The following is a 27,298-nucleotide window of genomic DNA, read 5'->3' on the forward strand; positions in this document are numbered from 1 at the left end:
GGGTGCACCTGAAATGTAATGTTATGAAGAGCATCTGCCCTATTTTCCATATTCTCAAATAGCTATCCTAATAGATCGTAGGAGCATAGAATGTACAGGACTATAAACCCATCTGGCCAGTTCAGAAATATCTCCACTTTCCCTCTTTCATGTGTAGATTAATGTAAGATTAATATAAGCTAGGCTGTGCTGCAAGGCAGTAAGTTCACTGAGGGCTGAATACACCACAAACTGCGAAATCAATGCGTGAAGTCCCATCATCATCATCAATCCTCTTTTGTGGAACTTCCTTAAAGGACACTTGAGGATGCTGCCCCTTGTATTATGGATGCATTGCCATTCCTTATCTTTTTCCAGGTTCTGCTTCCTCTTGCAACTCTATGTCATGCCAGTTGATGCTTATCACTTAAGCCCCCACTTGTGTACTGTATGATGTTTTTTGACCTCAATTGTGATTTATTTTACTGACTATACAGGGGAGATTCTTGGCTTTTATAGATCATACAATATGCAACAGCATTGTATTTTTCCCCTTCAGTTTTCCTCCTTTCTTTCCTGGAAGTGTTGACTCGTTGCAGGGGTATGATTCTCCCGTCATGCTCTGCAAACTCACTCAAGTGTTCATTCCTCATGTATCAGTGTTGGTAGTGAAAGGTTAAACATTGACCATGAGGAAATGGGTGACACCAAAACCCATTCCTTTCCTCAGCTGACTAATGACCTGGGTTCAGAAGCTCTCTGTGAACTGGTCAAATTCTAGGATGATCCTAAACTGGGGGATTGGGGACTGTGAAACAGAGGAAGAAATCAGAAACCTAAAAGAAATTAAAACATGAATAGACAGATCAGTAGTAAATAAAATTGAATATGACTAAGTGGAAAGTCCCGTCACTGGGTCAAAATCCGGAACAGCCTACCTAACAGCACTGTGGGAGGGTTTTCACTACATGAAGTGCAACAATTCAAGAAGGCAGTACGCCTTCTCATGGGTTACTTGGAATGGGTAATAAATGTCAGTCTTGCCAGCAACAACCATGTAGTAAGACTGAATATGAAAAATATACATAGGAAAAATAAATGGGCAACATACATACATAGTTGGCATTGAAACATTTAAGGGTGGAGGGTTGAAAGGGTGGTATTAGTGGTCTTGGTGTGCAACACATCCAGTTGTTATAGAACAGTCGACAAAGCAATTGAATGCTGAACTAGAAAGCATGTCTGATGATCGAGATATAAGGGAAATGTTCAGGCCCTAGAGGAAGTGCACAGAAGAGCCTCAAGACTGATCGCAAGTGACAAAGGGACTGTTTTATGAGGAAAGAATGGAGGAACTTCGGTTTTTCACCCCTGAAAGGAAGGGATCTTGTACAGGTATATAAGGCAGTAAGTAGCATAAACAAGGAAAATCTGGAATACAGCTTTGAATTAAACTGTGACAATATGTCAAGGGGTCACAAGTTCTGATTGGAAAATTTAAGAACAACATTAGGAAGCTTTTGTTCACAATAAGGGTGGTCAATGAACGGAATGGACTTCCAAAAATAGAAGAAGCAAAGGCTTTGGAATAATTTAAGATATAGTTAGATAGTGATAATGAGGGTTGAAGGTTGTTTCTAGATGGATGATCTATGCAGAAACTTGTCTAATCTATAACTATCTATGATGCAAACACTCACTCCAGCCAGCGTGAGAATTATGTCTTAATTTTTCCAAACCCTATCTCAGAGGCACTGAGGCCAACAGCAGCATCCTTCACACTTTCTTGGCTAAAAACTAACTCAATGCTGACTGGGGATTCAAACTAAAGCCTTCATTATCTGCATGGCATTTGATGGTTCTTTGCCCACTAAGACGTCAGTGGAGATAATATAAATATGTGAATGTGTAAGTTTCAGGATGCTCTGACCACCCCATTTTCACCCGCTCCCCCTCCCCCACCAACCCCCACCACCCAGCCACCCTCCATTAGCGTAGAACCGGAAAGTGCATGTCAGAAACAATCTGGGCAAAGTGCTATTATTTTGCTTCATTCAGGTCAGATTTTGGCCTCTCCTAATCACCACCCAGTAGGGTTTGATGCTGTTAATGAGTGGTCTTCCTTGGTCTAGCTGAGATGCTGTTAAGTAACAGTTGGTTTGGACGATCGGGTTAAATAATAAATCATCCAGGAATGTCATCCACAAGGTGGTGGAGGGGGTGCAGTTAAAGTGTGTATGTTATATGCATCAAATTCACACTATTCACTTATTTGTAATAGTTTAACTTTCATCCCCTCTTCTCCTGAGACCTCCTTCCTTCTCCCATACATACACAGGTTAGAGCTTCAAGGTTCCTGCCTGACACTGCAGCTGGGGGAATTCTGCTGTAAATCTAGACTCACTTCTCAGATGCTTGCCAAGAGCTAATGTATTCCAAAGGCGTTCCAAAAAAAAAAGTGCTTGTCTCTTTAAAATAATATGTGCTCTTTGCTCTTTTTGTTTTTGAGGCATCTGGATTGCATCAGTCTTTCTTCCAGGCATTAGTCTGATCAGAAGTAACTTCATCTCAGCTTGTTAAATAATCAGCTTCTTCCTTTTGGTCTTGTTAGTAAGCATAAACAATAAGTGGGTGTTGAATATTTTTTCATTAGCTTGTCCAACTGTTCTAGATTTGTTGTTTTTTAGCCTTTCTGAGCTACAAGAAGTGGGGAGTCTAGTGCGGTGCTGTCCGTCTGCCCAAGCATATTATCCTCAATGGACCTTTAACATGCTGTGCTACACAGTGGTTAGGGCACACAGTTTCCGAGATAGTGCATTCCCTATCTCAATCCAGCAGTTCAATGAAGGATTCAAATGAAGCCCAGGCGTACAAATCCGAACAATTAATTGTAGCCTGGCTCTGAAAAGAGGTCAGGCGGTAGAATGGCATTTGTTCTTTCCATTGGTTCAGCGTGTAGCTCAGGTCATAGGAAGTACAAATAAAAAGTACCTGAGCAGAATTTCATTGCATTTCACAAACAGTCGCCTGATTTTTCACTGTGTTCATGCCAGGATTCTGAAAACACCAAATGTAATACTTTAAATGAATCCATGGCAGTGCCTCCTTTGAAAAGCAGACACCATATTTTGGTCTTCTTACAATGCTTCGGAGGGCTTCAGCAAATACCTCTGCAAACTTAATAATTGCTGACTCTCATCAAACTCTTTGTACCTTTTGAAACCAGAAGTGTGTCTATAAACTAAGATTTCTAGCACCAAAAATGCTTTTGAAAACTTTCACCAGATTTAATTACTGAGTTCTATTTATAAAGGTAAGTCAACCTGGGTCTGAATGTGTCCACAACACTGAAACATTGCTTGGGAACCAAAATAGCTTTGGTAACTACACAAATTTGCATTCAAATGAAAGCAGAACTCATCTCAAAAGCTAGCTTGTTTACCCTAAACGTACATTGTTTCATTTGATGTGGATGTTTTCTTTCTCTTCATTTACAATTACTTCAGTTGAATTCTTTAAGCTTCTTGAGTAAATATTCGTCTTGTGCGGTGGTGCAAAATAGGCAATATCAGATTAAAGCCTGGCTGCCTGACCCGAACCCGACTACATGTGGCTCGGATTGGGTTCGGGTTGGCTGTGGTCAGGTCAGGCCCGGATCAGGTTTTAATTTTATACCCGAGCTAGGCTTTATATCAGATCAGTCGTCCATTATACACAGCACCTGATAGTTAATTCCACTGATTGCAATGGTCCTGAATAGCGGCTAGATCGGCACCCCATCCACAACCTTAAACATTCACTCTCTCCACCACTGACGCACAGTGGCAGCAGTGTGTACCATATACAAGATGCACTGCAGCAGCTCGCCAAGGCACCTTAGACAGCACCTTCCAAACCCACGATCTCTACCAACTAGAAAGACAAGGACAGCAGATGCATGGGAACACCACCACCTGCAAGTTCCCCTCCAAGCCACACACCATCCTGACTTGGAAGTATATTACCGTTCCTTCACTGTTGCTGGGTCAAAAACCTGGAACTCCCTTCCTAACAGCACAGTTGGTGCACCTACCCCACATGGACTGCAGCGGTTCAAGAAGGCAGTTCACCACCACCCTCTCAAGGGCAATTAGGGCTGGGCAATAAATGCTGGCCTTGCCAGTGATGCTCACACCCCATGAACGAATATGAAAAAAAAATCAGGTGCTGTGTAGAATGGGATCTGATACCACCCATTTTGCACCAACACTGGTACAATTTCTACTCGTTAGTCTTTATTGTGAGTTTATAGTGCAAGTCTATACTGTGGGTCTGTATTGTGAGTTCATAGTCTAAGTCTGTATTGTGGGTCTATATTGTGAGTTTATAGTGTATGTCTGCACTGTGGGTCTATATTGTGAGCGTATAGTGTAAGTCTGTATTGTAAATCAATACTTTGGGTCCAGAAGAGAAATGGTGGTTTAATATGTGGGTTAGGCCCTTCATTAGAACACATCCAAAATGTTGATTTTATTACAGATTTCCAGCATTTACAGCTTTTCACTTCATCAATACCATTACAGTCCAGCATTTCCGCTGCAGACGATTAGACAGGAAAGTGGCCTATTGACCAGTGTGACGGGGTATCATGTGGGACTTTCTAAATCCTGGACAGGGACTACAATGACAGCAGATTGCATTGCTGGCCTGTGTCTGGCACCACTCAAGCCTGCTTGAAAGCAAGTGCCCTGACTGAACTGTGGAAAAATTAGGTATGGTAGTAAACTTTGTTAAGCTGCACTCCTAGTGCAGAGCCTCACTCAACAAGGCCGCAGGTTTGAGAACTGGTTCAGAGGTCAATGCCCCTGATTTTCTGCTGGGGAATCTTAATGACTAAAAATTTCTTGAGTGCAGTAATTCACTTTCACTAGCCTCCACTCTCAATTTTATGAGGTATGTTCCCGTTGGGAGTGGAGCTTTGGACAATTTAATCTGTAATCTATACTAGGCCTGCAAATTCTATTAATGAACTGCAGATTATCTCCCAATAAAGCTGCAGTAATGATACTACAATCCCTAATCCTCTTGTGTAAATATTGTGACAATTCAACAGCAATATGCACGCGCACACACACACATACACACACACATATATATGGTGGAGATATTAGCAGCCTGAAAACTATTTTCAAGTAGAATAAAGCACTTACATAAAACCAGAACAATTAAAAAAGGCTAAAAGATTTCCTATAATGATTCCAAGGATGTGATTTAAATTAGACAGTCATTCCATTCCATTTGAGCTTTGTGCTTATGGTTTATGAAGCACTTAAATGCATTATCACCTTGTAAATGTATTCATGGCTCCACTCTAGATTCCTTCCCTGCCTCTGTCTTTATTTATTATTAATTACTGTGAAAGTGTGAGTTTCTACGTCACATATAAATAGTGCTGATCTGGAGCTTTGATATTTGGTAACATCACCACTTGTGATAAAGTCACATCACCCAAGTGAGGAGTACTCTGTCTCTCCCAGTTTATTTTTCTACATTGTTTCTAAACATGTTACAGTCCTCTGATGTTTGAGTTACACCTTTACATTTGAGAGTCCTAGGTGTTTAGAAGCTGTAATTGGGGCAATTTATTATGTATTTTAGGGGTGATTCCGTAAACTGCAGTAAAGGTTGTATCAAACTGTACAATTTAATTAGGCAGATCTTGTCAGCAGAAATTGGAAAATTATTGAGGCAGAAAATTATTTTCTAACTTCCATTTTCTAAAGTCACAAAACTGCAGGCGAAAGTCAATGATGTAGGTAAACATGTGTCTTGATTTTTCGGTTTACCATGGCATTTGGACATGTGTGTGTTTTGGCCTTTCACCACATTCTGACTGCTTTTTGAGTGACTTCCAAAGCTTCTCTGTCAACACGGGCAGATTCTTTTCCTAGTTGCAATCCAACGCATCTGAAGCCAATCTGCTCAATATGCTTTCAGTGCCCAGAGTGTATAAGGCAATGCAGAATTTCTGCAAAGATAAATCACAGTTTACGAGAAAAGAGAAGTGCATGTGACCCTTCCCCATCCATTTTATCCCTCTCCCTTGCCCACCCACTCCGAGAAAAACATAATGGATGAAGAAAGGTAGAACAAATGCAATTGAATTAGAGTTAAAGCTTTGGGAGAGAGAGGTGCAGAGCAGAATATAAAGCACCTACAGTTTATTAAAGAAAAGTAATGTAGGCTAGATGGATTCTTTTGGGCCTCCTTATTTCGAGAGACAATGGATACACGCCTGGAGGTGGTCAGTGGTTTGTGAAGCAGCGCCTGGAGTGGCCATAAAGGCCAATTCTAGAGTGACAGGTTCTTCCACAGGTGCTGCAGATAAAATTGTTTGTCAGGGCTGTTACACAGTTGGCTCTCCCCTTGCGCCTCTGTCTTTTTTCCTGCCAACTACTAAGTCTCTTCGACTCGCCACATTTTAGCCCTGTCTTTATGGCTGCCCGCCAGCTCTGGCGAACGCTGGCAACTGACTCCCACGACTTGTGATCAATGTCACAGGATTTCATGTCGCGTTTGCAGACGTCTTTAAAGCGGAGACGTGGATGGCCGGTGGGTCTGATACCAGTGGCGAGCTCGCTGTACAATGTGTCTTTGGGGATCCTGCCATCTTCCATGCGGCTCACATGGGCAAGCCATCTCAAGCGCCGCTGACTCAGTAGTGTGTACAAGCTGGGGATGTTGGCCGCCTCGAGGACTTCTGTGTTGGAGATACGGTCCTGCCACCTGATGCCAAGATGGATTATGGAGACACATAACATGCAATTTGAGCATACCTGACTGAGACCATACAGATGTTAACATATGCATCATGGATCATCAAGCATATCCAGCAGCTCCACTGCCAGCTGTGCCAGCTGCAGGACAGGGCAGAATCTTAATTCCAAATCCCGCACATCAGGATTAGATGTGATCTAAGTCAGACAGGGAATGGGCCATGTGTGTAAACAGAGCCACTGCTTCCTTCCGCTCAGCCGCTAATCACTTGAGAATGATTTGTAAGTGCAAGTAGAAGAGAGCGCTTCTCCAGTTGTTTTGGCAGCCTCACAATTTTGTTCTGCCGAGACTTGTTGCCGACAGGAGCAAATATAAGCTTTTATCGGACAGAGACCTCGAGACTTTTGCCTGTTGGATTCAGGCATCTTACTGCCTCCTGGTTATATTGCCCACAGCTCCCGTTCAACCAATGGGTGAAGTACTGCCCTGTGTATCACTAAGCCATGGAGACCAGAATGGTCCAGCCAACTTTGAATTCCAATTTGTGTTGAGCTGAGCTGAACTTGACTGAAGATTGGGCCACAACAGCTAGACTCAGAATCCCCCAGACTAGCGATGCGGAAAACTCAACCATCAGAGGTAGTAAAGGAGGTGTAATTGAGTGGTGTGGCATACCATGATCCTGAGTTTTACTGCACCAGACCAGCACTGACTGCTACTTCCTCTCCCACCTCTTGCAAAGGACAACGTGGTAGGTCCCGGGTTCCTGTTTCATTTTCCTCCTGTCTGTCCTCATTCCCACCACTCCCTGAGACCGCCATATGAACAAACGTGGTAGGATTCGTGTTGCAATGGAAATAACCCTATTCTAACAAGTGGAGGGATAGGACCTATAGAGCCCTCCTCTCCACTCCATCTCTTACCTACTTGTGGGGTGGTTGCAGTGTCCTAGTGCAATCTTCAGGACCCTGTGCCTTCTGCTGGTCTTGCACTTTCCTTTGGAGCTGCATCTTCCACCTCCAGTCTACTCCTGCCAGCCTCATTTGCATACCCTCACCCCCACCCCTCCTACTGCTTTCCGCACCTCAACTCCGGGGACTTACCTGAGGCCGCTGCCAGTAAGTCAAGCGGCCGAGAATGTAGCCAAACTGCCTGCGCCAGCAGATCAGTTCGAGCTGGTTATTTAAATGAGGCTCGAAGCCCAAATTCAGGCCAGCCTTGGGCCTCTCAGTTCCTACAACATCGAGTCAGGGCCTGAATTCTAGCCCAGAAGAACTTCTATCCACACCCCCACCGCCACTATTTTTATTTTTCTTCTCCTCCTATCTCGCAATCATACACGTTAAAATTTGACAAAAATCAATAAATAGTTAAACAAAATTGAGCGCTGACAATACTGGCTTCAACAGGGGGTCCCACCCAAGACGTTAACCTAACTTCCTCTTGGACTGATTTCCTGCGAATTTCCAGTATTTTCTGCACTTAAGTCAGAATTCCAGCTCTTGCAGTTTTCCTTTTAATCTCTCATAAACTGCAGCTCCTTGTCCCACTCTCTGAATAGGCGCAGTATTTAAAGTCTCTGCAGCATATTAGCCTGAGACTTTCAGAGGCCCCAAAGTACCAAATTAGAAGAGACAGAAATGAAATGCCTGTTACTCGTTATGTATTGGAAAGGTCCCAGACCAGTCTACTAAACATGACATTCTCCAACAGAGCTTTACAGATTAGGTTTACATTTGTTCAGCCGACCAGCAGACACACCAATAAACTGGTAGTGGACGTCATACCGATGCCTGCAAATTAATGGGGGCCAATGTCTGAGCAGTCATCATAGACATAAATCATGGGAAATGGGGGGAGAAATGAGTACAAGGCTTTTCTTTCTATTTAGTAATTTATCATGGGAAGTGGCACATTAATAAACACAGGGTCCCCTGAGGTGTGGGGATAACAGAGATAAATATGACTGCCAAAACTAACTTGCATCTCTGAGGCCGCAGACAGCAGAGGACTGTGGGAATGCAAATTCAGGTAATATAAAGCTTGCGTGTTTTTCTTTTACACATTTGCACGCATTTTAACCTCCAAATGGTATTAATTCAGTCGTCCCACAATCACTATTATTTCAGCATGCTTACTTAGCAGCTTAGTTCAGCTGCATACTTAAGTATTGAAGTCTAATTTTCTAACGATTGGCTGAAGAACCAGGAGGGGGATGCAGAGCCATTTTTTTTTTAGGCAGAAAGTTGGTACGATCTGGAATTCACTGATGATGGGAGCCGATTCAATAGTAACTTGCAAAAGAGAATGGGATAAATACTTGAAAAGGAATAATGTGCGAGGCTACGGGGAAGGTAGCAGTGGAGTGGGACTAATTGGATAGCTCTTTCAAAGAACGGGCACGAAGGGCTGAATGGATTACTTTTGTGCTGTGTGATGCTGTGAATTAAACAGACATTATCTACCTTGAAAATGTTTGACCAGGCTTTACACTGGTTTGTTTGTAAGTGCAGAGTACAGTCATTGAATGGCTTTAGGATGCATCATTGTGTCATTTGTACATGAACTTGTGGTACGGTTAGCACTTGGCACTTCTCACAAGCCAAACAATGAAATGTTTGCCGAGTGCTTTTTTCACAAAGACAGTTTCCCTTTAAACGTTTCAGAGACAGAAACAATGGGGAGTCAGAGTTCCGACTGGTTTGTGATTGAGCTGAAACACTGATTCAAAATCCTTGATATATCTGGTGGGTCAGTGAGATATTATACTTAAAAATGCGGCATGCGTGAAGTTTCCTTTACCAATTGAGGGCTGTCTGATACTCTGCGGATTGCTGTATATCAGAAGGAGACAGGAACAACCATAATAATTGAGCTGCACAGACTTTCAAAAGGATTTACAGAATAATAGCATTTAGAAGAGTTATAGTGAATTTCTTGAGGTCACAAAATACCATTAGGTAAATGTACAAACTTCTGTGCTAAACAAAGAATTACTGTTGTACTTACTTAAGCTTCCACTGTATTACTTAACACACCAGTTATCCTGCACATTTTGATTTACAGAAATATTGGACCCAATTTTAATTTTGTGTAAGTGAATGGGTTTTGAGTGAATTAAAATCTCACAAGCATGCAGAGTAATGTCAGCAATTTCACACTTACCGGCAGTTTGGTATTAGCAGAGAGAGCACTTGAATAGAGTGAATTTGTATCACTGGTGCTGTACGCTTGGTGCTAGGGTGCAGTCAAAGATGCTGATTTTAACTTCCTAATGTCATCCAAAATTTAACTAACCTGTCAGCTCTTGAAATGTTACCAAGACTTGGTAGGGTTCCCAACCCTCCTACTTTGGGTGGGAGGCTCCCAGAATGGCCAATCGGTCTTCCAAGCACTGCTGTTGACGTCTCAGCAGAAGCAGTCCTTGTATTGTGCGGTTTGCACGTGCTCAATGCCCCTGGCTGGTGTGACTTGCAACAAAACCACGTTTTCTGAGCCTTGCTTGTCCCGTCATATTCGGAACTCATCACTTCATTATATTGTGAAGATGGTGGCAACAGGGCCAGCAGAAATCACCTGGAAACTTAGTAAGTCCTGAGAGAACAACTGGAGGAGGGAGGGAGAGCAACATAAACTGGCAGAGGGAGAGACAGAGGGAGCAGTACAAGATGGGAGAGAGAGAGCCACACAAACTGGCAGTGGGAGAGAGTGTAACAATCTTGTGGGGGAAGAGAGAAGCACAAACTTGGATAGTGAGCAGCAAAAACTGGAGGAGAGAGCAACACAAACTGGGGAGGCAGAGAGAGCAACAGAAACTGAGAGACAGAGAGAGAGAGAAGCACAAACTGGGGAGATGGAGGGAGGGAAGTAGAGAGAGAGAGAAAAACAAGCTGGGATGGGAAGGAGAGCACAACATAAACTAAGAAGTGAGGGAGAGAGAAGCTGGAGAGGGCGGAATAGAGAAACAAACTGGAGGGAGGGAGAATTCATATTGGCCTGTGATGTGAGTAGTTGTATAATGTGTTTTATTACAGGAGTCAGGCGGGTTGGATGCTCTTCTCTAAGGAGTGTGTCTCACTTTCCTGAAGCTGGGCTTCAGCAGTGGGCTGTGAAAGTTGGTTTGGTTTTCAGTTTTATTGATTTATTTTTACAACTTGTTGTCTGTTGTATAATATCAGAAAGTAGCACAAAATCTTCAGTTAGAGGTTATTTATATCAATGATGTTTTTGTTGAATCAGTGGAATTTACTTGGTGTTTCTGATTGCGGTTGATACTGTAAAAACATCCCAGAAATTGTTTTTACTTAAACGTAAGTCATCCTTAAATCTTTCTATTCTTTCTTCATCTCACTAGCAAACAAAAAGTCATGGTATGTGCAATAACATTTGCAAACAGTGGGCAAATGCCACGTTATCAAATATCACGTGTGTGAGCATCATATGAGCGGAGCAACGTGATTGGATGCCATGTGAGCAAATGTCACCGAACTAGATCTCCAGGAATACGTCAAGCCAGTGTTGGCAACCTTAACACTCGAGGTGTGCTCAACAGAACTCTGTCAGTGTGTTTAATTATATCAATCACAGAGCTTTGCTGTTGTATGCTCAAAAGTGGCGCAATGGACAGTATACAATGCTGCTCACTTGCATCTCTCCTAAGAATGCACCCAGATCGCGTAGGTCCAGTGCAGCATAACTAGGACTTAAAAAAAACAGAAAAAAGGCTCAAGTATAAAAGCATAATGTGCACTCTACTGAAGATTAAGACGGCAGAGGTTTTATGAGGTGTCATTTCACTTAAATTAAGTGGCTTCATTTTTTTAAAACTCAGGCTGTGAGAGTTGGAAAACACAGCATTTGGCAGAATGGGTGCAGTTGTGTCCCAAGGCTTTAAATTGCACTGAAAAAAATTAAGTTCGGATTTATGAAACGAGTTATTTCTGTTGCAGTCAATAAAAATAAAGTTTGGTGGAAGTAATTTGGTTTTTTACTTTATTGAAGTTGTCCAATTTCTGTTTCTCAGTCTCGAGGTTCTCGAGTCCTCGTCCGGCCGCAAGAATGAGCAGAAAGCGAGCCCTATCCATCTCCCCACTATCTGATGCCAGTATCGATCTGCAGACTATGATCAGAACATCCCCCAACTCTCTGGTGGCCTACATCAACAACTCCCGGAGCAGCTCAGCAGCCAGCGGCTCTTATGGGCACCTGTCAGCTGGTGCAATCAGGTGAGGTATTTAACATTGAGCAATCATTCAGTTTGCCCAAGTAGGCTGGTGACCAATTGTGACTGAGGCTGGATGGTTTGCGTATGGGTAATTAGCGCATAGCCTTCAGGTCTTGATGATTGATAGTCACGCTGTCTGCATCCCAGTCAGACACATCTATCAGCAGTTCCTCCTCTAATTCAAGTTGGCATATTGGCTAGCCGACTAACAAGTGCTGATTAGCAGGGGTCGTAAGTTCACAATGCAGTTGTTTCCAAATGGCACTGAACTTTCTCGGATGTATATTGTTAGGTACATAATAGAGTTATTAGGGACACCCAGAAATTCAGATCATTGAGCTGCTGAAGATCAGCATTTTGCTGTTAAATCTGTCTTGTAGGGCACGTTGTTTACCATAATATATTCTTATGAAATAATAGGCCATGTTAAGTATGAATGTTTTGCGTTCCTGTCAATCGATAAGACGGCTTCCAGTAATTTCTAGGTTAATATACTGTCCGTTTCTTCAAAATGTCAAATTAAAACTACATTGCAACAAATTGAATTGTAAAAGTAAATATATTTCAAAGAGCCATGTCTCCATTCCTGTAAGAAAATTCGGAAAAAATGTCAGGTGGACTGTATTGACACTGATCTGAGGTCATTGGTAACAGAAACTGTGTGTAACTTTTCTGCAATATGTGCCAGCTATAAGCCTTGGGGTTTCTTTATTTCACCCATTGAACAAAGTCCCTGATGCTAGATCAGTGAGAAGCCAATCTCAACCGAGCGCTGACAGGCAGACACTTTCCTCGATAAACAGTTGCATAGCTTTATGTGAGAGCAGCCTGTACCAACTAAGCTCCAAAGCAGCCTTGGTGTCACTCTGATGCTTGATTATACCTTACAGTCTGGGGTGGATGAATGACACACAAGAAATGGATGGAGAAAATAAATCATATTTGTTATTGAATACCTTCTAAATCAAGTATGTAGGGATGTGATTTTACAGACACGTTCCCACCCATTACCAGAGATTGCATTTGTGCCATTTTTTGGGGTTTTATTTATTTATTTAGAGATACAGCACTGAAACAGGCCCTTCGGCCCACCGAGTCTGTGCCAACCATCAACCACCCATTTATACTAATCCTACATTAATCCCATATTCCTACCACATCCCCACCTTCCCTCAATTCCCCTACCACCTATCTATACTAGGGTCAATTTATAATGGCCAATTTACCTATCAACTTGCAAGTCTTTGGCTGTGGGAGGAAACCAGAGCACCCGGCGAAAACCCACACAGTCACAGGGAGAACTTGCAAACTGCACACAGGCAGTACCCAGAATTGAACCCGGGTCGCTGGAGCTGTGAGGCTGCGGTGCGAACCACTGCGCCACTGTGCTGATACTATGCAAAGTAGTATCATTTAAATTACAAAAGCAAACCACTGCAGATACTGGAAATGTGAACTAAAAACAGAAAATGCTGGAAGTACTCAACAGGTCAGGCAGCAACTGTGGAGAGAGAAACCGAGTTAATGTTTCAGGTCTGTGACTTGTGACTGAAAGGTCACAGTGGGCTGAATTTTACATTGCCGCTGCCGTATACTATTGTCGTGGAGCTGCTGTGATATTAAACACAGCCGCTCATCTAAATGGCCGGGGTGGACTGCACCCCCCCCCTCCCCCCCCCCACCGATGATGTGGAGGGGGCGGGTGTTCCGTCCCCGGCAATGCCGTCCGGCGCCACTGCGCAGGCGCAGATGCCATTTTTAAAGAACTTTGAGCCCGAGATGACAGTTTAAATATTTAAAGAAAATTCAGATTAAACTTTGTTAAAAAAAAAATTAAATGAATGTTTCTAGCCCCTCTCCCACCGCTCTAATAAACATACACTTCATTCCGTGCCCTGCCCCCCACAAAATACCTACCTGTGTACCTGACCTTCCCCCACCAAAGTTCATAAACCTTTATCTTTAACCCTTCCCACCATCCCCTCCACCAATCATATTAGCTTGACCCCACTCCCCCACCCCACTCCACCGCACTGAAATACTTACCTCCTCCCCCCTCCCCCCCCAGTGTCCCACTCCGAACGGAGATCCGAAGGCACAGGAGTGCTGGCCGCCGGCTAATATATCGGAGCTGGACGGACGGTGGGAGCGGGCAAGTATTTCATTCATTTATTTTAATAAATTTAAATATTTAGATTGGCCTCCCGTCGCTGAGCGGCAGGAGTCCACCACAAGACGTCGTTGCGACTGGCGATATCGGGCCAGATCTTCCATCGTGGGCCTCTCCCGGAGACATTTTCTGGCCCCCCCCCCCGTCGCGACCCCCGATGTCAGCGGGCTGTAAACTCCAGCCCATTAACTGAGTTTTTCTCTCCACAGATGCTGCCTGACCTGCTGAGTATTCCCAGCATTTAAATTACATTCAGTTGCAGTTCCAGGCACACTTTGTTGATAGAGCAATGAGTTTTAGGCTGGATGATGGGGGTGGTGGTGGTGGTGGCTTACAAAGACTTATTAACAAGGAGGTTAACTCCCTTCACCTAAATGTATTTATTTGGTGCTTTGGTTCTAAAATCTGAATCAGGAACATGTGATCCTGAAGGGGTGAAAAGATTTCCTAAAATCGTATTTTTTTAATATCAGTATTTGGCTGGTCAACCAGTGGCAGATCTCAATGAAATTGCTGATTAAATCTATTTGATGCTGTTTTAAAATATTTTAAGAGCAATTCTTAACAAAGGATGTATCCTCTTGGAAATGCGATAAAACAAGAACTGCCCCATTTTTTGCAGCTTCTCACTCTTTAGCCTGCACTTTAGCACTGCATGTTCCAATGTTTGTAAAATAAAATCTGCAATCTTTTTTAAATTGTGGTACTGTTTCATTTCAGCCCAGCATTCAGCTTTCCACACCCCATCAATCCAGTGACCTTCCAGATGCATCAACAGATACTGAATCAGCAACGCAGCCTGAACTCTGCATTCGGTCACACTCCGCCCCTTATACAACCGTCACCAACATTCGCTCCGCGGCAGCATATGTCCAGTACCTCGGCAGTTTTGCCACCTAGTCAGGCCAATAATGCCTCGTCTGAAGTTTCCCAGGTAAGGACTGGACTGTCTGAGATACTATGCATTGGGGAGCACCTTCAAATGACAAGAGTGTGAAAGTGAGGCAATGGGTTACAACATTGTACTCTTACCTCAGGGGAGCTGGACTCCAATCTAGCACAGACTGATGAATGTTTCCTTCTCCACTGGCTCAATGCAGTTCCCAATGAACATGTAAAACGCCTCAAGAATTTGGCTCTAATTAGCAATAAGTTAACATCACTCAGAGACCATGAGGTTGGCTATATGGGAAGTAGAAGTGTCACACTGGTAGAGTAGGGAGTGTTATTCAAAGTTTTCTGGACCGGCTAAGATTATGGATTGGAATATTGGGTGTTTTGTTCTTAATTCCACCTGCTTTCTACCTCGCACTGCACGCAATGGAGTGGTGTTACATCCCCTAACACTGACGTATCTTAACTTGCTGAGTACGGCATTCACTGCCTTTTACCCCCTCCACAATCAATAAAAACCCATCTTACATCTGAGTTCTTACAAAGGAATGGATGATGCTAAAGCAATTCATTTGGGAAATGTGATATCTAAGTGGAAACACAAATGTTAACCTTGAAGTAAGCAGCCTTGGTTGTGTTCATATATTTGCACTGTTAGGTTGAAATTTTTTACCAAGGCTTGGTTTTTATTCTGTAGAGCAAGCTGAGTGGTGATTCTGCTGTAAGTAGCACTGTCGATCCACTGATCAACAAACGCACCAAGGTTAAAACTGAGGTGGAGGGACCCCGAGCTGTCTCTCCGACCACCGAGGTGAGCAAATAAGAACCTGTGTAAGTTGTATGTTTCCAGTGTACAGTAAAACCTTAACCACGATAATAAGATTTATCAACCGTATTTTCCTTTCCCAGCGGGACATTGCAGTGTACCTCAATGGGCACCAGAGGAGCCCACGCTGATGGTCCCGCTGTTCCGATGCTTAAAATGGCAGGGACCATTAGTGTGGCAATTTTGCCTATTTTCCCACAACTTGCACGGATTTTTACGAGCAAGGAATTAGGGCTGATAATCACAGTGTAAGTCAGCAAAGAAAGACTAAAATAAGTGAAAAGCAAATCTGTCAGGCAGGGTAGTAGAGATGAAAACATCAGCAATAAAATCACAGTTCTTCACGATTCACTGTCATGAATGAAAGAGGGTCACAAATAAAGCTCCTCTTGCCCCCGCCCACAGCCTCGAGGGGAGCCAGGTGGCGTTAATATCCAAGGCAGACATTTAAAAACTGTTATAAAAGTGTTAAATGTATTTAGAAGTTTCTAACAGTTTGAAAAAGTGTCATAACTGTTTTAAAATATTTAAAATCATAGCAAAAAACTCAGCTGTCATTGAGCTGAAGACTGACTGGCTCAGGGTGTGTACCTTCAGCTCGTGACATCACTAGGGCATGGCCTTCACTGGCAATGCGCCAAGCTGGAAGCCCTCACTGTTTGTCCTATTGCTAGGCCCTGCTGCAGCAAGAAGAGAAAGTCTTTGTTGCAGTCAACAAATCAGTTAAGTATGGATTTTTTTGTGCAGTCAGTGGCGAACGCCTCCATTTCACCACTGACAGGAGAATCTGGGTCATCGAGTGCACAACACGGAAACAGGCCATTCGGCTTGACTGGTCTGTGCCAGCGTTTAAGCTCTGAACAAGTTTCCTCCCACTCTAATTTCAGCATATCCTATTCTTGTCTCCTCATGTACTTATCTAGTTTCTCCCTAAATGCATTTATACTATTTGCCTCAACTACTCCTTTTTGTAACAAGTTCCACATTCTAACTACTCTCTCGGTAAAGAAGTTTCTCCTGAATTCCCTATTGGATTTATTAGTGACTACCCTTATATTTATGACCTCTAGTTTTGTACTCCGCCACGAGTGGAAACATCTCTATGTCTACCCTATCAAACCCCTTCATAATCTTAAAGTCCTCGGGCCACCCCTCAGCCTTCCCTTTTCTAGCGAGGTGTCCCAGCTGTTACAGCTTTACTTGATAAATATATCTGGTAATATCCTTGTGAATCTTTTTTTTTTATTTGTTCATGGGATGTGGGCTTCACTGGCTCGGCCAGCATTTATTGGCCATCCCCAATTGTCCTTGAACTGAACAGCTTGCTAGGAAATTAAGAGTCAACCACATTGCTGTGCGTCTGGAATCACATGTAGGCCAGACCAGGTAAGGACGGTAGATTTCCTTCCCTAAAGGACATTAGTGATCCACATGAGTTTTTACAACAATCAACAATGGTTCATGGTCTCCATTAGACTAGCTTTTTAATTCTAGATTTATTAATTGAATTCAAATTTCACCATCTGCCGTGGTGGGATTCGAACCCATGTCCCCAGAGCACTAGCCTGTGCCTCTGGATTACTAGTCCAGTAACATTACCACTATGCCACTGCCTTCTCCAATGCCTCTTACCACCATTTATTGCTCACCACAGCCATCCTTGGTGGCAGAGCTGGCAGGCCATTTTAAAAGCAATTAAAAGTCAACCACATTGGTTTGGGCCTAGAGTCACATGTAGGCCACACTGTGCAATGCCGGCAGGTTTCCTTCCCTAAAGGACATTGGTGAACTTTGGGTTTTTATGACAATCCGACAGCTTCATACTCACTTTGACTGATATCAGCTTTTTATTTCCAAATTTTTAAAACTGAATTCAAATTCTCAAACTGCCACAATGAGAATTGAACTCGCGTTCACTGGACTTTTAGTCCAGGTCTCTCACCTACTCATTTATTAATGTAACCACTACACTGCTGTACCCTTAACATTGTGTACCATATTTACAGTCTCCATTGCCTGCCACACTTTAAAAGGCACATCAGCAGTAAATTTGACATGCCAATGTTAATTTTTGCAATTTCTAAGTTAGAACAAAAAAGTCATCTAAAGTCACGTGCGAGTGGCATCACAGGAGCCATTGAGTTATTGCATTGTCCTCTGTTTAGAAAAACACTCATGCATCTTGTATCATGTTAGTTGATGATGTTGATGTTCCCACCACTGCCACACCCATCCCCCCACCTTTTTATTTCTACCTCTACCTCCACCCGTATTCTGAGCAGAGAGTTAATGTTTTACTCATAGTTTTGCCCACTCAATGTCTGGAAAATGGTCCTGGTGAAAAAAAAAATAATCTCTTCTCGCAGAAAAACACTATTGAAAAGTACCGTTAGCCACACTGCTACTGAATTAAAAGTAGAACGTTGTCTGGAATTAAAACATTAAAATGTCATTTTATTGTAATTGCAAAAAAAAAAATGGTGATTGACATTCAAGGAAAATCACAATGGAAATATGCAAATTAAAATGCTAGTTTGTTACACCCAGGCAACACTGTATGTGAACAAGTTCCTTGCGCTTTATTTTACTTTAATACATCTGTTCTGCTAGAAATGCTCGTTATCTCAGATCCTGGCAATGGCCCCAGTGTTGGGATATTTTGCAACTTATCCTGGTTGCGGAGGATTCTCCATGAGAAAAGATGAATGGTAACACCAGTCAGTACAATGTCGAGCTGAGTCCCAGACTCTTTCCTCAGTGCAACACCAGAAGCCATCTGCTGTGTAATGGAGAGTTACAAATGGGTTATTACTTCAGTGTTATAAAGTACCGCACTACAATCTCTCTGTCACTGGTCAAAGACACCAAGATTTGATACAGTGAAGTCTTTAATTCCTGGCTTTCTTTCCATCCTGATGTGTGAGGATTAGCAGCGAGAGCAATTTATCTCTTTTCTTTTTAAACCATTTTTTATTGTAACTCTAAACTACAAGAAGTGTCCCTGCACTACATTTTAATGAAATATACAATACCTTGCTGTCACTGGGACAGCACAGGCTTTGACTAATTCCTTGTTCTGCTTTAGTCCAGAGGCAGCCCCAGTCAGGCTTTGGCATGATGCATGGGGACGGCTATGTTTATAATCATCTGGGGCCAGGAAAATTGATGAAGATAGCATATCAGAGAAAGATAAACATGCTGTAGTCAGCACGTTCGGGGCAGGAGCCACATCTCACGAGTTTTAAGCTTAGAGCGCGTCAAAAGCAGCAAGCGCATGACCTAAAATCATCTCCAGCTGCAACGTGGGCTTACGCTAATGAGACAATTTTTTTAAAAACGTGCAATTGGCATCTGAAAGGAATTAATATCTTATCGGTAATATGCGTTCATTAGCGCAAACAAATTGCGTGTGTGCTCATGTGGCTTTTGACTTCATTCAGAGGGCTTTTTGTTCCTCTGAGGTGGAGGGTAGTTAGTCTTATTTCTGTCGTCTAAACGTAATTGCACTTCAGACCCTTCTAAAGTGAGGCCTAGGCCATGGTGACCCTTCTGCAGGTCTCACTCTTGTTATTTTTTAGATCCTTAATTCTGTCAAGTGTACCAACCTGAATCCAGTTGTTTGCGGTATTTCAGGATCTTGGATTAACTGGGGCAAATGGGATTGTTTTAAAGTCCTAACTGTTCCTTTCAATCCTCTTCTAAACTCCAACTGCTAACGGATCTAGTTTTCATTGCTGCAATCTGGAATTTTAAATCAGAATGGGAATTCCCAATCTTGTCTGGGGTCGGGGCGGTGGAGGGGAAATGGTGAGGAGCAGATTGGGAGAAGCAGTTAAGGTACTGAGTTAAGGCATTATCCACATGAGGAATGAGGGTGTGAAATTGGCTAACATTATGTTTTTGACTGCTCGTGTGCGCCTCCTACTGGTTGCTTATAGAGGGGCATGGATTGTTGCCGAGCAACCTGCTTACCCTCTCACATGGAGCGAGGCATACAGCATTATCTAAAGAGAAGTATATTAGAAATAGAGCAAAAGAGGATATAGGTCAAAAAAACTTAGCAAAAGTAGTTGAATAACTTGTTTCTTAATTTGGTTTCATTTGCGATGGATGTCTAAATGGCTGCTAAGGAGATTAATTTAAAACATTTATATCCATCAGAGCATCAGCAGACTAGAAGAATGCACGACTGTTACATGCGCTGTTAAATTTCACATAACGATGTCTCAATTTCCTCTCTTCCTTTCCTTCATTTATATAATTGCTCAGGATCGTCTGGCAGGGCTGACAGAAGTGAAGGACGATTTGGATAAAGATGATTGCAAACAGGAGCCAGAGGTCATTTACGAGACGGTGTGTCACTGGGAAGGGTGCAACAAAGAGTACGACACTCAGGAACAACTGGTGCATGTAAGTAAAGCCTGAGCTGAGAAAGGAGCTGGAAATCAGTCAGAGAGCAGTGATGTAGCAGCTGTCAGTTACAACACAAAAGAAGAACATTCAGCCCATTGAGCCCCTGCCAGCTCTCTGCTTGAGCAATTTAGCGAGTCCCATTCCCCCACTCTTTCCCCGTAGCCCTGCAAATGTTTTCCCTTCAGGCACTTATCCAATTCCCTTTTGAAAGCCAGGATTGAATCTGCGTCCACCACACTCTCAGGCAGTGAATTCCCGATCCTAACCACTCACTACATGAAAAGTTTTTCCTCATGTCACCTTTGATCCTTTTCCCAATCACTTTAAAATCTGTGTCTCTGGTTCTCAACCCTTCCACCAATGGGAACAGTTTCTCTCTATCTACTCTGTCCAGACCCCTCATGAGTTCAAATATCTCTATCAAATCTCCTCTCAACCTTCTATGCTCTAAGGAGAACAACCTCAGCATTTCCAATTTATCCCTGTAACTGAAGTCTCTCATCCCTGGAACTGTTTTCGTAAACCATTTCTGCACCCTCTCGAAAGCTTTCACATCCTTCCTAAAGTGCGGTGCCCAGAATTGGACACAATACTCCAGTTGAGGCTGAACCAGTGTTTCATAAAGATTCATCATAACTTACTTGCTTTTATAGTCTATATTTCTATTTATAAAGCCCAGGATCCCATACGACGTTTTAACCACTTTCTCAGCCTTCCCTGCTACCTTCAATGATTTGTGCACATATACTCCCTTGAAATATATTGCTCTCATTTTAATAACAGTGTGCAAATATTTCTCTTGTCAATATTTTAAGTGCGATGATGATGTTTTGATGGCTGTTTCTATTTTTGGATTCTCTTCTGTAGTTGTAGCAACACCATTATTGCACTGTGATTTAAACACGTTTTACTTTGTGTGATTGCACATTTATATAACGTCTAGTATGAACTCAGGATGTGACAAAGCGCTTCACATGCCCGAAAGTATTTTTGAAGCATAGTCATAGTTGTAATGTATAGAAACACTGCAGCCAATCTGCACACAGCAAGATCCCACTAAGAGTAAAGAGATAAATGAGTGGGTAATCTACTTTCATGATGTTTGTTGCAGAATAAATGTTGGTCACAACACCTTGCCTCCTGTTCTTTGAATAGAGCAATGTCGATCTGAGAGGGCAGACAGCTTCTCAGTTTAATATCTCATTTGAAAGACAGTAGTTCCAACTGCCTCAGTCCTGTACTGAAGAGTCAGCCGAGATTATGTCCTCAAATCCTGGGTGGTGCTTAGAATCCACCACCGTTTGCCTCAGAGGCAAGAATTCTACTCGTGAGTTAAGGCTAACATCTTGCATGAGTTCCTCACTACCGTTGTTTGTCTCCAGTGATTTGGCTGATTTCAATTCCATGTTCTAATAGATTTCTCTTTCATTTCATTCGGTAAGCAGTGATTAGTAGGGATGAGCCTTTTGGCTATAACATTCTAGTATTTTAAACATCAGACATCTGGTTCCACAAGCCAGTGTGTGCATGCCTCCTGAGACAGGCCTAGAGAGCAGATGTCTTCTTTTTAACCCTGCCCCCTCCACACCCATCCACTGGGGAATCTGAACAAACGCTCACCTCCAGACTGACGGTGAAAAGCCACAGACACCACTATACCAATAGGGACTGGACACACATTGTGTTTCTTTTCTTCCCCCTGCTCCCACCCCCAAGATTGATTAGCCCACCAATACTGACAGGGAAAGGAGATTATAGTATCAGAGAATTTCACAGCACAGAAAGAGCTCATTTAGCCTGCTGGCTATCTGAAGGAGCTATCCATTTATTCCCAAACCCTCCCGCTACGTTATCAGAAAATACAGATGTGACCCCCACCTCCCCAAGTGCTGGACATTCATTTAACAATTTTTTTTGTAATGCAGAGTCTGCTGATCCAGATGTCAGCCACCAGGAAAGCAGGAATGTTTACCTCAGAGTATTCAACGTGGTGTCAGACATGCACAGAGGAACATTTCTTCCTTTTGTCCCATGTAATTCTCCATTTGAAGTGCTTATTAACATTCCAAGTAGGCCCTGAAACAGGCTCAATTACATCAAATTTACAGCAAATAAATGGCATTCTGCCCAACAGGTCCTTGCAGTGTTAATGCTGCAGACGAGCCATTTCCCACTTCATCTCATCCCATCAACATATCCTTCGATTTCTTTTCTTCCTTTTTCTAGCTTCCCCTTAAAGGTATCTATGCTATTCGCCCCAACCTCTCCACGAGGTAGTGAGTTCCAGATTTTCACAACTCGCTGAATGAAGTTTCTCCTGAATTCTCTATTGGGTTTATTAGCGACTATCTTATATTTATGGCCCCTAGTTTTGGACTCCCCCAATAAGTGGAAACATCTTTTCTCCATCTGCACTATGGAACCGTGTTGAAATAATTTCATAGACTGCAGGCCCACAACTTGAGTCTGACCTCATCTCCTGCAGTCTTCACATTGCATTAGATTCACTGCAGCAGAGAGTTTAAGAGAAGTCATTTTCCTTGCTATTAAAATTGGCCAATTTCTTAGGCTCGGATTTTACTTTCTTGACACTCTGCTGGGTATTAAGCCCTGTGTGGTCAGCCCTGATTTCTTGCCATCAAGAAATGAGATACAGCCCCAGGAAATTAAACCTCAAAAGCTGCCTTTCGGCATGATACAAGCAAGCTGTTGGCAGTCTCATCTTTATAACTTATTTCATTTACTGCTTATTTTCCAGAACAATTGCATTTGTTGTATATTATTAAATAAAACATCCAGCATTTTGCCAAAACTTTCAGTTGAGAACCTGTAAGTAGATTTTTGCAGATCTAAACACTTACATCCATGCAAAATTAGTTGACCCAACACTAAAACTGCTCTGTGTAAATTCTGTAGTCCCATTGCTGGAGCATTGCGTCATGCGCCATGACCTCTGATATAATAGCGTCTCAGCTTATGGCTTCTTCTCTAGTAGGGAAAACATATAATGGTGATTTTACTTCAGTAACATGGCATCCTTACCTCTGCCAGCAACATAAAAGTCTGGCCTGCCTGATCTGCAAGTTCGTGACTATTAAGAGCCGCAGAGGCAGTACAAAGCATGGGCTTCCAATTTATATTTTCCTTGAACGCGCCAAGCAATTTCCAAGCAGGGAAAGCAGCACTAATCAGTCATCTCTATTTGCACTCTGCCAGAGCTCTAACTCAAAAACAGACTATCTGGTTATTATCACATTGCTGTTTGTGGGAGCTTGCTGTGCACAAATTGGCATCTGCATTTTCCTACATTACAACAGTGACTATACTTCAAAAAAACCACCTCATTGGCTGTGAAGTGCTTTGGGTTGATCTGAGCAGGTGAAAGGCACTATATCAATGCACTTTCTTTCTTCACAGCGTGACACGGGTATCAAATGCGCAGAATATGCCCTTCACTAGCTGGGCTGGATGCTTTGTCCAAACTCTATCCTCATTCATATATGGTGATTAATCCCAGTCCAGGCTTCAACTGACACTAATTAAAGACAAATTAATTTAAATTGCATTTGTTTGGAGTAAGTCAATTGTTTACATATTATTTAGTCAGAAAGTGGAGACAGATGTAAAGGGCAAAGTAATAGCAGGGTACTTGAGGGAAAAAAAGGTTTGTGTGGGTGGGAGTGGATAGAATTGTCTGCTCACAATGCAAGAACAGTGGAAAAATTATGATCTCTAATTAATGACCACCCTTCCCAGCACTCATATTCATCAAAAGCCCTTTCTTTCCTCCTGCCAGAGGCTTAAGCTGTTGACAGCAGGTGTATTTTATTGTGGAGTTCAGCTAATAGATGACATGCCTTCATTCGGCCTACTTGTTTTCTAAAGAACAGCCTCTGCTTGAATACCAGGGATGTAGTGAAGCAAAGCAGAAGCAGCATGTGTTTCCCATTACCAATTTGTGTGTCAGTCTGCTGAGATGTGAGGGATTCGCCTGCAGAGACTTTCAAGCAATTGCCAGGACCACACTCCTTCAGTGCAGGAAGTCTACAGATGCAAGTTTTCCTCCCCTCTCCTCCCCTCCCTCTGACATGTACTCATCAAAATTAATTAAGCTAATTCAAATATGCTGTAGATCCACACAGGCCTTCTCGCATACCAGGCAATTTGTTGCTTCAGTTTCTACCCACCACCTTTCATAATTAGGCTGTAGTAATTTTGGGTTTAGGAGACAGAAGACAAAATGATTCGGATTTGGGTTTCACTTGGTGTACGATCCTCTAGCTGAGCACTGACTGTTGGAGGCCGGCAGCCTTGGTCATTTAACCTGGTGGGAGATAAATATTGCAGCACATGTATGGAAACCCATTCATTTTTTTCTGTCTACAATAGATTTATTTTTCCATAAGCATTTGTGTTGTTCGATCTTTATCTCAAATATTGCCATTTCTAAGGATTAAATATCGGCTGCATTTTTTTTCGCTTCCATTTAATTCCTTCCCCTCATTCAGAAAGAAATAATTTTGATCTTGATTTCCCAGGTTCAATGATTGTAAACTCCAGCGCACTCACTCATTTCTTAACTTGAAAGATCATTCTTGCCTTTTTTTTGGCTTTCTCCCAATTTTTCTCCTCCTTTGCAACGGACAAAATCTTATTGGGCTTAGTTCCAGAGATGATGGTTGCCTTCTGAGACCCTGCTTTTCCCAAGTCACCAGTTTTCATGCATGAACACAGGTCTCGAGTATTCTCAAGCTATTTAATCATGGGGGGAATATCACAGCCGAGCCTGATCCTGATCTGAACCCCCAGGCAACGTCCACGTGTGCAAATTTGCCAGCAGGGGTTTCTAGAATGCAATCATGAGTGGAAGCCTTAGCTGAATGGTGAGGTGAATTTTAGCACACCCTATTGACGGAAAGGCTATCTTTCAACTATTAAATCAACTTTACTGCAGTGGACCAATTAACCTGAATATTATAATGACTAAAAATCATATTGTTCAACAATGCAAGGTTAAAAGAAAATGACTTTATGACCATTTTTGTTTTGTGCAGAGATCTGGTTATTAAACCTGGAGATTTTGTTCTTACTGAAGTGCCTTCATAGCCGTCTTCGATGTGTTTCCTCCCATAGCACATTAACAACGAGCACATCCATGGTGAGAAGAAGGAGTTTGTTTGCCGGTGGCGGGACTGCTCTCGGGAACAGAAGCCATTCAAGGCACAGTACATGCTAGTGGTGCACATGCGGCGACACACAGGGGAGAAACCACACAAGTGCACTGTAAGTTATAAGCGGGAGGGGTGGGGGACATTTGGAGCAGTCAGGAGTAGAGTGGGAACATGCGAGATCTATCAATAACTACGGGGAGCGGAGTAATCTTGAAACCATTGTCGATTGTTGTAAAAACCCATCTGGTTGACAAATGTCCTTTCGGGAAGGAAATCTGCCATCCTTGCCTGTTCTGGCCTACATGTGACCCCAGACCCACAGCAGTGTGGTTGACTCTTAAATGTCCTCTGAAATGGCCTAGCAAACCAATCAGTTCAAGGGCATTAGTGATGGGCAATAAATGCTGGCCCAGCCAGTGACGCCCACATCCCATGAATGAATAAAAAAAAACGTCAAGTGTAAAGAAGGAATCTGGGGATGCACAATTGTAATCTAGTGAAACATCATTGCCAACAGCCAGCCCTCATGCCCCATGACTTACAATGGTGATACCTTGATCTAGCCAATAGCTCACAAAAGCTTGATTGCACAAGGAGGCTTCCGATTGAATTTAGGGAAGAAGACTACAAACTCATACCAACAATGAGCTCTTTACCTCAATAAAATGGCATCTAGAGAAATTGGCATAGGGTTAATAAGATCAGAGAGTTGAATACGTGGCTCTAAGATTAGAGAAATGGGTTTCGATTCAGGGGGCACTGGCACCAATACTGGGGAAAGAGGGAGCTGTACCATTGGGACAGCCTTCACCTGAGCCACACTGAGACCAGTGTCCTGGCGAATCGTATAACTGGGGGAAATTTTGAAAGTTAACGAGAAATGACAAGGCAATAGTGCAGGGTAGCAATACAGGTAATGGTAACTAGAGTGTGACAGAAAGGGACAGAGTGTACAAACATAAGAGTGCACCAGCAAATAAGGTCAGAGTAGACAAAAATGCTAAAAAAGACAGAATCAAAGGCCCTTAATCTGAATGCACGCAACATTCGTAACAAGTTGGATGAATTGATAGCACAAATAGAAGTAAATGGGTATGATATGATAGTCATTTCAGAGATGTGGTTGCAAGGTGACCAAGGTTGGCAACTGAATATTCAAGGGTATTTGATATTTTGAAAGGATATGAAGAAAGGAAAAGGAGGCGAAGTAGCTCTGTTATTAAAAGATGAGATCAGTTCAGTAGTGAAAAATGATCTTAGCTCGGAAGATCAAGATGTAGAATCAGTTTGGGTGGAGATAAGAAATAGCAAAGGAAAGGAGTCATTGGTGGGAGTAGTTTATCAGCCCCCAATAAGAGTTGCTACACTGTAGGATAGAATATAAATCAAGAAATAATGGGGGCATGTTGGAAAGGATCTATAATAATCGTGGACGATTTTAACCTTCATATACATTGGACTAATCAAATTGGCAAAGGTAGCCTGGAGGATGAGTTCATATTAGAGACAGTTTCTTAGAACAATACGTTCTGGAACCATGCCGGGAGCAGGCTGTTTTAGACCTGGTAATGTGTAATGAGACAGGATTGATAAATGGCCTCATCGTAAAGAATCCTCTCGGCAAGAGTGACCATAACATGATAGAATTTTACATTCAGTCGAGGGTGAGAAGTTTGGGTCTGAAACTAGTGTCTTAAACTTAAGTAAAGGCAATTACAAGGCCATGAAGACAGAGTTGGCTACAGTGGACTGGGAAAATAAGTTGAAAGGTATGACAGTAGAGAAGCAGTGGCAGACATTTAAGGAGATATTTCATAACTCTCAACAAAGATAGATTCCATTGAGAAAGAAAGACTCTATGAGAA

At 42.6% G+C, this 27,298-nt stretch overlaps 1 protein-coding gene across 3 annotated transcripts in view; it reads left to right on the plus strand.

Moving 5' to 3' along the window:
- Positions 1 to 27,298, plus strand: part of gli2a (GLI family zinc finger 2a) — a 407,587-nt gene that overhangs the window by 342,219 nt on the left and 38,070 nt on the right. For all 3 annotated transcript variants that reach the window (XM_068034894.1, XM_068034893.1, XM_068034896.1), the window contains 5 exons: positions 11,759 to 11,960; positions 14,850 to 15,063; positions 15,721 to 15,834; positions 20,119 to 20,259; positions 25,396 to 25,545. In XM_068034894.1, the coding sequence (XP_067890995.1) occupies positions 11,759 to 11,960; positions 14,850 to 15,063; positions 15,721 to 15,834; positions 20,119 to 20,259; positions 25,396 to 25,545 (821 nt within the window). The remainder of the gene's footprint in view (positions 1 to 11,758; positions 11,961 to 14,849; positions 15,064 to 15,720; positions 15,835 to 20,118; positions 20,260 to 25,395; positions 25,546 to 27,298) is intronic.

Source organism: Heterodontus francisci, chromosome 7 (genome assembly GCF_036365525.1).
Source record: "Heterodontus francisci isolate sHetFra1 chromosome 7, sHetFra1.hap1, whole genome shotgun sequence".
In the NCBI taxonomy this organism is placed as follows: domain Eukaryota; kingdom Metazoa; phylum Chordata; class Chondrichthyes; order Heterodontiformes; family Heterodontidae; genus Heterodontus; species Heterodontus francisci.